General features: G+C 38.7%; 1 protein-coding gene across 1 annotated transcript; it reads left to right on the top strand.

Annotated features, from left to right (window-relative positions):
• Positions 1 to 2,435: 2,435 nt before the first annotated feature.
• On the top strand, positions 2,436 to 11,645 carry LOC114555943 (corticotropin-releasing factor-binding protein). The gene is made up of 7 exons (XM_028578719.1): positions 2,436 to 2,628; positions 2,769 to 2,856; positions 3,448 to 3,605; positions 4,688 to 4,898; positions 6,069 to 6,223; positions 10,513 to 10,633; positions 11,120 to 11,645. Exons 1-7 carry the CDS (start codon positions 2,548 to 2,550, stop codon positions 11,272 to 11,274), a joined length of 969 nt encoding a protein of 322 aa, XP_028434520.1. The 5' UTR covers positions 2,436 to 2,547; the 3' UTR covers positions 11,275 to 11,645.
• Positions 11,646 to 14,462: the final 2,817 nt, after the last annotated feature.

Here is a 14,462-nt window from a genome sequence, read left to right as displayed (position 1 = left end):
TCATTTTGAAAACATTTTCCTTTTCCTCTGCTGTCATTCACATCAACAATGCACGCTTTAGCAGTGAGACCCTGGCTAATAGGGTCAGACATCTTCTCATACAAGGACTTTGTGAGACAACTAATTATTATCGCTGACCACTGGCTTTTTAAAGAAAGTAATACACCTTGAATAGGTCATCAGCATTGTAAGATAACAGGCAGAGGGGCTGTTAGACCTAATGCTATTCATTATGTTCATTATTGTGTAGTTTTTTTTGGTTTGTACTCCTATGTGTGGCATCGCAGACCTTCATCACTATGAGAAAATGTCAACTTTCATTAGCTAAGTATAATTGCAGGCTAGAGTTTCACACAGTCTCTGGCCTTTATTTCAGATGAATGAGAGAAAGTGTGGGCTGAAGTGTGTATGAATGCTGACAGGATGATCGTCATCTCTTACACTCAGCTACGTCTCGGTTTGACCTTTTACAAAGGCAGCATGGACACAAACAATTAGTCTCATCTAAATTAATTTGCTATTTCACTACAAACCAGATTACATCACAGCTTCTCTTTGACTCTCTATCGTTTTGCTACATCTACATTCTGGTCCTTTTTGTGCTTTGTGTTCTCCATAGTTTGTTCTTGTTTTGCTTAAAGATATACACTACCGGTCAAAAGTTTGGGGTCACTTAGAAATTTCCATTCCACTCCATTATAGACAGAATACCAACTGATCTGAGTGGGTGGCAGATCTTTAATACAATATCTACATTGCCCATTATCAGCAACCATTCATCCAATGTTCCAAAGGCACATTCTGTTAACTAATCTGATATCATTTTAAAAGGCTAACTGAGAAAACATTGGAGAACCCTTTTGCAATTATGAAAGCACATAATGTAATCTGAAAAATGCTGCCCTGGTTAAAAAAACAATGCAACTGATCTGAGCAGGTATTCTGTCTATAATGGAGTGGAATGGAAATTTCTAAGTGACCCCAAACTTTTGACCGGTAGTGTAAATACTGCGCTTGAATACAGCTGTACGTTTTAATGCTTTGGATGTGGAGTCTCACTAGCAGAAAAACACCCAGGTGGAGCATCACTGGTCAAGTATTAACTAAACAAGTGGCCATATTGTGAATATCTCTCCACACAGACATGCAAGGAATGACACAACCACACACTTACATGTAACAACCAGTCTCTGGTCAGAATGAAACATGTGCCTGCCAAAATAATGGAAACACCAAAAGTATATCGTCAAATGTAAAAGAAGTGCCATTTGGTCTGATTATGTGGTTGTCTTTGGGTAGACTACTTGAGTTAAACAAAACTACAGAATGTATTTCCATACAGAATATAAAGATAGAAATACTGTACAAAGTAAAAACTGTTCTATGATTTCTCTATTAATGACAGTGAGATGGAGAAGGTTCTTAAAAATTATGTGTACCCAATTTCCATGGGGTAAAGCAGAAGTTTGCAATTAAACTGGTCAAGTCTATGTAGAGATGTAAGTCACTGATTCCAGAGCAGAGCAAAGATAGAAAGGAGGAGGAGATAAAGGCAAGATGAGGTCCAAGTCCATGTGTATCAGTGGAGACAGATGGTACCCTTTCCAGGCAATCTCTGTCTCCTAGAAGTGACGTTTATAACAAAGGGGTTACAGCACATTGGGAATTAACAATGACTTTTCCTCCCCAGTCAACATTTGCTCTGAAGCAAAGGTCTACAGACATTAGACCTGTACCTCACAGGGTATTGAAGTGACAACCTTCTACTCACAAGCATGTTTCCCTAACCAGAAGCTCCTACTGTTGGGGAATGAGTCATTGCGGGGTATAAGCCCATGTTTGCATGTGTACTTGTTTAATGTAACAAAAAAATTGTAATTCATCACAAAATAAGCACAATTCATGTTTTAACTTGTTGCGATATTAGATACATTTCACTTGTGAAATTTCCAAAATAAAAACACGTGCCTGTATGTGAATTTATTATTATTTAATTACATTGTGTTTATTTATCAGGGACAATACCTTCATTCGTCTACATATAGCCTAATGTATAAATGAGCCAATAAGGTTCATTTTCATCTGGCCAAATGTTCAAAGGCTCTTTATGAATATTTAACATTAAAACATGAGTTATCAGATGTGAAATAGCTTGCACACCTGTGGTGTTTAGTTTGCTGGATTTACATTTTAATATCTGTTGTGTTAGCTTCATGTGTTTATGAATATAAATGAATAACGGTCGACCATAATGCAATAACCAACTAAGCAATATTATGGCAGGTTTACATTCTGACTTTTAACCAAATTATACGCAGTTATTATTAGTTCCTACACAGCCATGCATAAGTGTCCTAATATCGGTATGAATGAGAGATTTCACACATGAATAAAATGACCAAGTCCGCACGGCTCAGTGTTTGTCAGTGACCCTGTGATGTAGGCCTGCCTGCCTGTGTGAGCTCTTATAAAAGCAGCCCCCTCTCGCACAGCGCCGTTATTTCCCCCCTCTGATTCAGGAAACACTACCGAGAGACGCACTTCAGTATGTCGGTGGCTCTGCGCGCACAGCTGTTCCTCTTTCTCATCTCCCTCTCATCAAGGATGGGGATAAGTCGCTACATTGAGGTAAGACTTTTAATTGTTGATCAATAATTCCACATTGCTTCAGTTCAAGTCAGGCAGGTTCAACTAATGTCTATAAAGTTTCTGCGAGAACCAGTGGAACCTCAAATGTGACGTCTATTTCTATTGTGTTTTTTTTCCAGGATAACGAAGCTGCAGATGGACTATATTCTCTGCTCAGTTTGGACCAGAAAAGAGAATCAGACGATTTTATTGTTCGCCGACCTCTCAGTAAGTGCTGCAGTAAACAATGGCTTTATTCAGTATAGCTGATTATGCTTACCGACTTGGCAAACAACAAGTAAACCCTTTACATAATTTAAAAGTACGTTGATGAATTTAAAACAAGATGTTCATTGCAGTTCTAGAGTCCAGTCAGGTACAGAACACATTTTAATAATCCAACAACCAATCCGTCAATTAATCACTTAATCAATCCATGCCTACATCTTTATTGTACATAATACTGCACCTGCAGTATAGGACGTTTAATATTTGGATGTAGTAAGTGCACACAGCTAAATGTTATAAATGAACACAGTGTCAATGTTTTATGTAAGCCCACTTCTAGCAGAATTGTTGAACACTTAATACTTTTAGCACAACCTCCCCAGAGCCATATCAGCTCTATTGAATGAGCAGAAAAAAACAACTCTCCGGTCAACACTTATGAACAGTTAAGGACTTGTTGTGTTTGACCATAAAGCTGATTAATCCTTGATTTTCCTGCTCAAAAGCAGAGAGAAAGTGTTTTGTGAATCCCAGCTGTGTCATTACAAATGTGTGTGTGTTTGTGTGTGTGTGTGTGTGTGTGGTTTGTAGGATGTTTGGACATGCTTGCCACGGATGGTTACTTCACCTTTGTGGCGTCTCAACCACAGCTAGCCTGTGCTGCTTTCATCATCGCTGAGCCCAGTGAGGTCATCAGCCTGGAGCTGTCTGACGTCAATATCGACTGCAGCGCTGGAGACTTCATCAAGGTTGGCTCCACTCACCAGAAATAACACCCACACATCCCCCACCGTTGGTGAGAGGAAGTTCAGGGCTTTGAAATTTGAACTCTGAATTCTATTTCATCTTCTTCTCTTTGATTAAAATGGTGCCAAACGGGGTTAAGGCAACATTTAAGGGCCAAACACCCCACTGGATCCTCTATGCATTGGTCACATTACTCAAAGCAATTGTGGGAAGAGAAGGCTTTAGTTGTGCAGCCAAGCCTGCCAGATACATTGCAGTTTCACTTAATGTGGCCAAAGGGGTGAAAGGCATGACACCAACTGGGGTTACAGGCTGTGTCGAGCCTGAGTCTTATCTGACCTGCATAGATCAATCCTTTTTGGCAGGAGAAAGATGCTCAACATCCACACAGCACACATTTATATTTTCAAAGCACACTATCTGCATAAATGAGATTGAATTTAATTCAAATAATTCATGTTGGATTGTGGTTGTAAAATGAATTACAACACATCGGTGTAGATGGTGTTGTAAACTGTATTGGACTAGCCTTAGGAAAGACCCCTAAAGCAAAGTAATGTAACACTTTTTTTTTCGCTATTCCAAAATAAATTTAATAGAAAACGATTTTTTGGGACACTAGCATATTGACCAACTTCTTCATTAAATAAAGTAAAAACTTATGTACTCTGTTTTTATATTTCATGTTACCAACAACATATTCATCCTATGTAGAAAATTGTAGCTGAACACATTCTCTAGCTGTTCCCATCTTACTGTATATTAACTAATGGTATTTTTGTGTCTCCTTTACCTCCTACACAAAAATGAAAAAATGCCCTTATGTCATTTTGCTTTAAATCTGCAACAAGTTCCTATTTTAACTTTTAAGATAAATTTTATTTTCAAAGATTACTCCATATTGTGTATACAAAGGGGCAGTGGAGTGGCACTGGAATAGATAATCTAAATGGATGATTTTTTCTTCCAAAACTTTTACTGATGCTTAACCTCACATAATATAAAGAATATATTGCTAAGTGAAAATATTGTGAGTGTAATCATGAATTAATCAAATAAAGAAACTCTGATTTTCCTCTTACAGATGTTTGACGGCTGGGTTCTGAAGGGAGAGAAGTTCCCCAGCAGGCAGGACCACCAGCTCCCGCTGAACCAGCGCTACACGGACTACTGCTCCTCCGCAGCACCAGGAGCCACCAGCCGCTCCTCTCAGAACGTCGCCATGATCTTCTTCCGCATCCACAGCCCTGACAGTGGCTTCACCCTTACTGTAAAAAAGCTACACAACCCCTTCCGTAAGACCTGCTTCACATCCTTGGAAGAAAGTCTGAAAGCAAAATGAACAGAAACAACATCCATAAAAACTAAATCATAACCGTAAACAAGCTCCAAGGCCTTGCAGCTAAATCAGATTTGTGTTGTTTATTTTTATACAGTAGGCCTATGTGTGTTTTAAATTGATGGCTAGACTGTTGACTTGTGTGCATGCATGTGTGTTCCTGCTGGACATTTGCGCCTGGCCGAGCATAAATCAAGGCCGAGAGCGACAGGAAGAGATTGAATGAGAGGCATGCACCTGTTTTCCAGCTGCTTGTCAAACACGGTGTTAACACTGTGTCAAGCAGCATAACAATCACAGTCTGGCTGTAAGACAAAGACGGACAAAGAAAGAGCACTGACACAAAGAAGGGAGTTTAAATGGATGATCTATAGGGAATGACATAAATCGCAGGCCAATGTGGGAGGTTTCATTCATAAATGACTATTAACTTCAGCTGTCCACAATCCTGCTTCTTCTGTGTCACAAGGTGGCCTCAGTTGGGTTAAACTGGCTATAAAACAGCAATCATATCTCTGTACATATTACCCAAATAAGCAACTGGAAACACGTAATGTCCCTCAACATGTGTAGACCCTTCTTACCCACTAAAGTGGGAAAATAACACACATAGCATAACAGTTAAAAGTCATTAATCTCGTTTTCAAATCTTGCAGAAAAAATAACATTCTAACATTCTCTCCTTAGCTTTGATTGGCATGGCTCATTCCCCAAGAAAAATGTTTCTACATGCCTGTAGGAGTAAATTATTCCGACTCCTGTTGGTGCCTGTCTAGTCTACTATACTGTTATCAATTCAAATTTCATTATTTTCTTATCTTTGTCATCAGAACTGGAATTGGATTTTCATGCTCAGCCCTAATTGTGTCCCCTCCCCGCGACTCAGCCTTGATCATGTCCAATTTGTGACATGAGGTGTCAGTAATGAGTTTTTCTGGTGACAGGGAACTGTTAATTTGAAACCTCTCCTCCTTTGTCTTTGTGTGTGTGTGTGTGTGTGTGTGTGTGTGTGTGTGTGTGTGTGTGTGTGTGTGCTCCTCCTTTGTCTTTGTGTGTGTGTGTGTGTGTGTGTGTGTGTGTGTGTGTGTGTGTGTGTGTGTGTGTGTGTGTGTGTGTGTGTGTAAAGCCTGTAACATTATGTCTCAGAGTCCAGAGGGCAGCTTCACCATGGTGATACCACACCAGCGCAGGAACTGCAGCTTCTCCATCATCTACCCTGTGGAGATCCGGCTGACGGATCTCAGCCTGGGGCAGGCCATAAGCAATGAGCTCAGCCCACAGGTGAGACACACACACACACACACACACGCACACAGACAAATAGACAAACACCCCCCTTTTTCTGTTAAAGTACACTCACGTTAGGTTAAGGAGATAAGGTATCAGCCATTCTAATCATATGAATTTTTATGTTATTACTGCTTGACATAATACTATTTCCATAAAGTAAAGATCACCTTTAAGATCCATCAGCTTCTGTTCAAATCTTATTCCATTTGCCTAACCCTAATCAGAGGGGAAATACTAGCATAAGTAGCCTGGTTCCAGGATGTAATCTTCAAACATATTTAACTACCTAACTATAGTCATGAAATTCACAACAGAGAAAAGATTGATGGTTTTTGTAAGTCAGCTGAAGTGAAACAAACATTGTTCATGTAGAGTTCTTATTTTTGAATGACATACAAAAGTAGCTACATTTAACAAAAAACGGATTCACTTTATGTGAGGTGAGCATTATGCGGTTAGGAAACCTTATTAGGTTATTTATTAGGTTAAGTATTGTGGTATTTAAAAACATGTTTCTGGATTACTGTCTTCACTTAATTTATAATTTTTAATAATTTCATAAAAACTCAAAGTAGGATTTCATTAACCTGACTCCGCCACATGGATTGCTTCGCATTTGCTCGGCATATCCATCTGGGAACTTTCCGTTGGAGAACTTTTGGGAAGGGGCGAAAATACTGGTTAGCTGATTGGATGAACCATCTGTCTATCACCTATGTTGGTGATAGACGGGCCAAATCAACCAATCAGATCCACGAAGCGTATGAAAATACAACCACAAGCCTGCCCCTGCTGCTGCATAGCATAGCTCGTTAGCTCAGCAAGCAAAGGATATCGGTAAAGGATATTTGCCGTTTGTGTAACGAGAATTTAGGAATAAAAGACACCATTTCAGGTTCCTGGACCATATTCCAAAAGAAGGATCCAAGAGAAAAAAAAGCATTAGCGAGTGGCTAACAGAATTGGGGCTACCGCTGTCTGAAAATACTGGTTAGCTGATTGGATAAACCATCTGTCTATCACCACCTAACCCACCTCAAAACCAACGCTGATTGGCCCGGTCGTTTGGCTAACGGCTCCAAATTGTCTCTATCTCAAGATGCCAGACTGATCTGCGAGTGGAAAACTGGAGCTCGCAAGATCAGGACGGTCTCACGAGGCTAGAATTTCATTCCTTTATAGTAAGATTTTATATATTTCTATTTTATTTCTTGCTGTAAGATGGGTCTTTATTTTCCTAATCTTTAAGGAACAGGTCCACATTTTTGGAAATACACTTATTTGCTTTCTTGCTAGAGTTAGAGATCAACACCACTCTCCTGTCTGTCCGTTAAATAGGAAGCTATAGCCAGGAGACAGTTAGCGTAGTTTAGTACAAAGACCGGAAAAGAGGTAAAACAGCTACCCTGGATCTGTCCAAACGTAAAAAAATCTGCCATCTGGCTCCAGCTATATATTTAATGTTACCGTACACACATGAGAATGTATCACACTTCCTATTTATCTCTTGGCAAGAAAGCAACTATGCATATATTCCAAAATGTCAACTTATCCCTTTAACCAATTGATTTTATTTGCCCTATTCAGACCTTTGACATGCATATGTATCGTAAATGAAAAACATCGGCAGTGAACTTCTAAAAATATTGTCATTGAAAAATTGCCAGGGTTTTGGGAAGTCATCCAAAATCAATGTTCTGGTTGGCAAATAGTTTGCAGACCCACACTGGTGTTTGAGTGATTCTGTTGTCAGCTGCTGCTGTACTCTAACAGGTGCAACAAAGTCTAATTAGACTTCCGTGGCAAAAGGTCTAATTAGGCAAAGTGAAAACACCTGTGTGAGCACACAATGGCTATGTTGGGACGTCAATCAGCTGCTCTCATGAGCAAAACCAAGCATCGCATCTTACAGTTTGTAAATTGTTAACCCTTTATATTGAATGTTTGATAGAGATATTTGACAGTTTCTAATGTATAATGTAATACAATCAATCTTTTTAAATAACAATGTATCAAATGTCAAAATGAAAACAATGTGACAATGTGAAAGGGGTCGCTTGTGCCGTGTTGAATCTGCAGCTCCCCTCTGCTTCATAGAGCTTTATTGCAGCTCACTGTTAAGCTGTAAATATTCACTTAAAGATTTAAAGCCGTTATAAATGACACGTGAAATAAAATCTCATAGAACGACATAAATCATGTTTAATAAAAGACAGAACAAAACAAAATGACTCCTGAAGATAATGGCAGCTGGGCTTACACTGGCTGCCAGACTATTGATATTATGATAAACTGCAAGTACTGCATTTACTGGGCCAAATACAACAACCTGACATTTCTACTAAGGTTCTAAGTGTTACAATTTCAAAGATGATTTGTATGAACAGTTTTACAGGCAAACACAGCTGCATGTATTTTATGTAAAACATGCAATAAAAGAGGAGCATGGATAGAAAATTTGATGGACCAACTTGAGGTACCCTTTAGCTGTATATCATTATTCTAAACAGATACCAGACTACTGCCTATGTGATAGTTAGATAGAACTCTCTATTATAGCAGTGTTTCTAATTGTTGCTCTAATCAATACTTCACATGAACCGACAGTGTGCAGGCCAAGCTGGAATTTAAAGGTACCCTGTGGATTCTTCTTGTAAGTAAACACAATCAGTATTTCTCACCAACACATTGAGACCTGACAAATGTGATTAATGCATTTTCTTCCTTATTGCTTATAACTACTTTAATTACTAGCATGTGCTAGTAAATACAAGATACAAACAAAACCGGGCCTTGCTCATCAACACATTGCTCCATTGCGGAGAGGGAGTTAGATTTTTAAGTGGCATGTGGCACGTGCCAGTGGCATGTACTTCTGGTACTTCCGTATGCCAATTGCGATTGAGTATGAATTGACGCCATAGCGAGTAGTATGAAAGGGCAAAAATCCGTTTAGGTACATTGGTCAGGGTGGAGGATGGGTAAAACACAGGACTTTCACCCACGAGAGCGGGGATCAAGTTCCGTGTGTGACTTTGTGTCCTGTGATTGATATTTCATTTTCACGTGTAGTTTTTCTAACCCTAACCCCGTTATTCTTTTCCTAAACCCAATCAGTTGTTCTTTTCCTAAACCCTAACCTAACCCCGTTCTTCTTTTCCTAATCCCAACCGTTTGTTTTGGTAAACCCAACCCAACCCAACCCTGTTCTTCTTCTCCTAATCCCAACCGTTTCGTCTTTTCCCGAATGCAACCCGCGTGTCACGTAGCCTCGCAATAAGACATAGGCTCGCGATAACACGCCACGTGGCTTTAGAAAGTGCCATGTATATTTTAACGAAATGTTACTTTGTAAGTTATATGTTAACATTATAAGTTATATTTTACGTGTTACGGTGAAGAACTAAGTTATATTTTAACGTTATAAATTGCCACTTCCGGCTGCCACAGGCCACTTAAAAATCTAACTCCTACTGCTATTGTGCCATAGGGTACCTTTAAAGCTACGTTGTGTAAGAATTTCTCCCACTTAGCGGTGAAATTGTATATGACAACCAACTGAACATGACTTTCTAGCCCCCCCCATTCCGAGCGCATTATAACTCCTACGGTGGCTGAACACGAAATTACCTCTTAGTATCTCCATGGTTTACACGCAGCTGTTCTAGCTGTCTGTGTTACAACTGCTGATGTGAGTTGTCTGCTAGGGAAATCACAACGTTATGCACAACCATGCTATAGTTAGCCAAGCAAATAGGCAGAATTACCTGTCAAGAAGAAAGCAGGCAACTTCGGTGTCCCTTTTTAAGTGGCCATATTATGCTCATTTCTGGTTCATAATTGTATTTTGAGGTTGTACCAGAATAGGTTTACATGGTTTAATTTTCAAAAAACACCATATTTTTGTTGTACTGCACATCGCTGCAGATCCTCTTTTCACCCTGTGTGTTCAGGTCTCTGGTTTAGCTACAGAGTGAAGCATCACACTTTTATCCCATCTTTGTTGGGAGGCGCAAATGCGCAGTAGCTAGGTAAGGTTTGTGTTGTAGCAGTGTTTTGCCATTTAGAATGAGCTAGCATGCTAGGGTTAGCCACATTGTTTCAGGCTAGTGACGTAGAAAACCCTGCCGATTTTGAACAGCTCACCCGGAGACTGAAGGCAGGATACATTCAGAAACCCGTATCTCACTCAAAACAGCATGGATGTTGTTTTTTTTCCATGTTTGTATGTGTGTGGAAGTACCAGAGACACAAAATAACACCCCAAATTTTTTTTACAGAAGCAGGTGTGGACAGACTGTTCGGGGTCAGGTGACTATGTGGAGATGCTAGGGGGGAATGGGGTGGACACCTCTATGATGTTCCCCATAGCTGACCTTTGTTTCTCCCTCAGTGGGCTTGGTGAGTCTGAGCCCCTCCAGACTGTATCTGTGATGTTCCTTGTAACCGCAGGTTTCCAACAGAAATCTGACTTCTTGTACTGGACATTGACTTTACTAAGCTACAGTATATTGTGCTGTGCTATGCTATGCTATGCTATGCTATGCTATGCTATGCTATGCCTAGGCTCACAATTTTCAGTTACTGATTTCCACTGAAAATGTATTGACTTTTTTAAACACAGTTTGGCACATTTCACCACATGTATCGACAAAAACATCTAAACTAAATTCCAGCTTCACATTATGCCACACACATCAAAACACAGTTCAACACAGTGTTACAACAGTGACCTCTAATGGTAAGGACAGCTCAGAATATTACAATTCTGATATATGATGCAGCAGATTAGTCCTTAAAATAATAAAATAAAAATGAATGAATGAAAAAAGAATGCTCTGTATGTGCACCATTGTGAAGTATCTGTTTTTCTCTCTGGCCCTTCAGCCCAGATGAAGATTGGTTGTGATAACTCGGTGGTGAGGCTGGTGTCCAGTGGGAACTATATCAATCGTGTTTCCTTCCAGTACCGATTACTGGAACAACGCGAGCTCCCCAAGACCCGAGAGAACGCTCTCGATAACTTCTGCTCTGTGGAATGAGATCACACACACAGTCACAACGTCATCCATCTCTCTGTAAATATACTTGTTTGACTAATGCTGTCAATACATATTTTTTGTTGTTTTTGCCAAATATTTTATTAGTGTCCTAATTATGTAGAATATTTATTTGAAGAATTATTTTATTCATCTCAAATTCATGGTGGATTTAGTGCTTTCTTTTTTTTCTTTCAAAAAAATCTGTGATACATTATATTTCTTGGCAAGAGCATTTTTAAAACCTTCCCTTTGTTGTTCTCAGTTTATATCATGTGCTAATATGCTTTGGGAGGTTTTACATCTCTGCTGTCTTTTCTGTTTATATTGCCTTGACAATTTAAAAATAAACATGACTTGCATGATAAAGCACATTTTTTATGTTCTGCTTTTGTGAATCAATCTGTTTTTATGGGCCTACTTTCCATTTTATTATAGAACTGAGTGTTCATTTGGTGTTTGTTTTACCATTATGCTTCTACAGGATCCATCCATTTTACCAATCACAGATCTGAAAATGTGGGAACGTTGTACAGATAGTCCAGCACCAAATAAGATATGTGATGTGCAATACGTGCAAAACTAATGACATTCCCATTAGCCTCAACTGTACTTTGTGTTTAGTCATAGATATATATACTGACATATATCTATGGTGTTTAGTGCTAATTAACATGCAAAACTATGATGATGAACATTGCCAACATTATACCTGCTGAACATCAGCTCAGTTGGTAGAGCAGGCGCAAATACATAGATGTTTATGCCTCGACGCAGACGGTCCAGGGTTCGAGTCCTACCTGTGATGATTTCCTGCATGTCTTCCCCCTCACTCTCCCCCCTTTCATAGCTGTCCTATCCATTAAAGGCGGAAATGCCTAAAAAAATATCTTAAACTGCACTAAGTACAGCCTAACACATGGCTGTGGACTTTTGCTGCCCTTCATCAATGGTGTATGGTTTTGATGAATACTATGTGGTAAAATCACGAATGTCATACTGCTATTTGGACCTTGCCAATGAATAGTGTGTTTCTGTGGTAGATGTTAAAGTGAGCTGCTTTCACATAATATTCACGCACAGACACAAACACCTTAAAGCAAGACTCCAGATGAAAAAAGTCTAATCTTAGATCAAATGCTTGCAGTGTAGTCATAAAAGATGTCACTGCTATACCTGCATTGATAATGTGTAATTTGTGAAAAGAGTACTTGAAAATTGTACTCAAGTAAAAGTAATGTTACTTTTTACTCTAGTAAAAGTACTTGTGTACAAATTTACTTAAAGTAAAGATTAGGCATTAATTACATTCACTTATGTACACGAATTTGAGGCACTTGTACTCTTGGTACTTTCTACTTCTACTCCAGTACATTTCAGTGGGAAATATTGCACTTTTTACTCCGCCACATTAATCTGACAGCTTTAGTTACTCGTTACTTTACAAATTAAGATTTTTGCACACAAAACACTTGAGTTTTTAATCATGATGTTTTAATATGAATTAAACTACCCAACAATCTGAAGGCCTACAAGTACAGCTGAAATGATTTGATGAATAAACACTTAGTTGATTGACAGCACAGTTTTGATCGTTTCCAGTTTCTAAAATGTGAGGATTTTTCTGCATTGAGTACTTTTTACTTTTTACTTTACTAACAGTAAGCAACATTTTCAATGCAGGACTTTTACTTGTGACGGAGTATTTTTACAGTGTGGTATTAGTAATTTACTTCTTTCACAGTCAGTTAAAATTTATTTTGAATAAACGTTACTGCATTACATTTTTAAAAGAGAGTGGGGTACATGTACACACACTAGTGGAACATTATCAGCAACATGACTCCTTATGTTGACTTTGCTGAGGTACAATAATCCTAAATATTACCCATGAGGACGTTCTCCTTAATTTGATTGCATTGTTGTGCATTTGTACTGTTCACTTAATCCTACACTTGGCCCGGGTGCGCCTGTCTTTCTGTAACTCTGTAATGGATACCACTTGAAATGTAGCAAAGTACAATAAAATGTACTTTAGTAAAAGTAAAATGACCTTTTTTTTTAAATACTCAAAAAAGTACAAGTACACAAATAAACGACTTCAATACAGTATCAAGAGTAAATCCACCCCTGCAAGTGTGTATATATATCCTACAACGTAAATGTGTATGTGTATTACAATGTATTAAAATATGTCCTTGGCAATTAGTATTAAGCAATGACGCATGCAATTTTCTTCGTTTTTGTAATCCAATCCGTTCCAGAGACAAACTCTGAAATAGCTTTCATAGTGGTTGGTCATTGCTCAAAATCATAATTAAAAAGACTTAATACTGAGAGCACAGAATAATACACCACAATGTTCTAAAACTGTAAGAATACAGGTTTGATTGTGACTCTCTCCATCACAGCCTAATCTCTTACATACTGTACAGCTGTGGAGCCTCAGACTGAATGAATGTGCAGCTCTTAATGGGATTATCCCACAAGCTTCAGTGCTCTTATTCCCCTTGACTTCTTTCTAACTGGCTCGCTTTTGATCTTCTCCTTACGTGGAATTAATCTCAAACCTGCTCAACCGTGATAATTCAATTAACCAGCGGATGTCTTTTTTTTTGCTCAATGTGTTGCTGTTTTCAGTACATTAGAGAATGAAATGCACTTTGGATGCCATCAAAAGAGATAAAGTCTGATTATCTGTTTTTGTAGCACTAGACACAGCAGTCTTAAATACGCAATGTATTTATAGTGGCCAGTGATGGTGGACTGGAAATTTGTTTGTCACTTGTTGGGCCAAAAGGGGTCCTCCATTCTTTTGGATGATATGTGACCCTGTACAGAAAAGGACATGCTTGCATTATTAATAACATTGAAGTAACAGAAAGATGAAATTATGTTTATTGTTATTATTTTTATTTTATTGTTGTTTTGAGAACATTAGAACTGACTCACTCCCCCATAAGGTCATCAAATAATACCATCTACTGCACAGAGGATCCAGTATCTGAACTGACTTGCTCCACAGCATTTGCATAATAATCACAAATTTGGTTCTGAATAGTCACATATTCTGAATAGCTTCTCTGCATAACTTGCTCTGCATCAGCGGTGGAAGACATATTCAGGCACTTCTTAAGTACAATTACCACAGTGTAAAAATACTATAAGTAAATATTTTGCATTGAAATGTT

This window comes from Perca flavescens, chromosome 5, assembly GCF_004354835.1.
Source record: "Perca flavescens isolate YP-PL-M2 chromosome 5, PFLA_1.0, whole genome shotgun sequence".
Classification (NCBI taxonomy): Eukaryota; Metazoa; Chordata; class Actinopteri; order Perciformes; family Percidae; genus Perca; species Perca flavescens.
The sequence above is the reverse complement of the archived record's forward strand: the minus strand, read 5'-3'. Positions and strand labels throughout refer to the sequence as shown.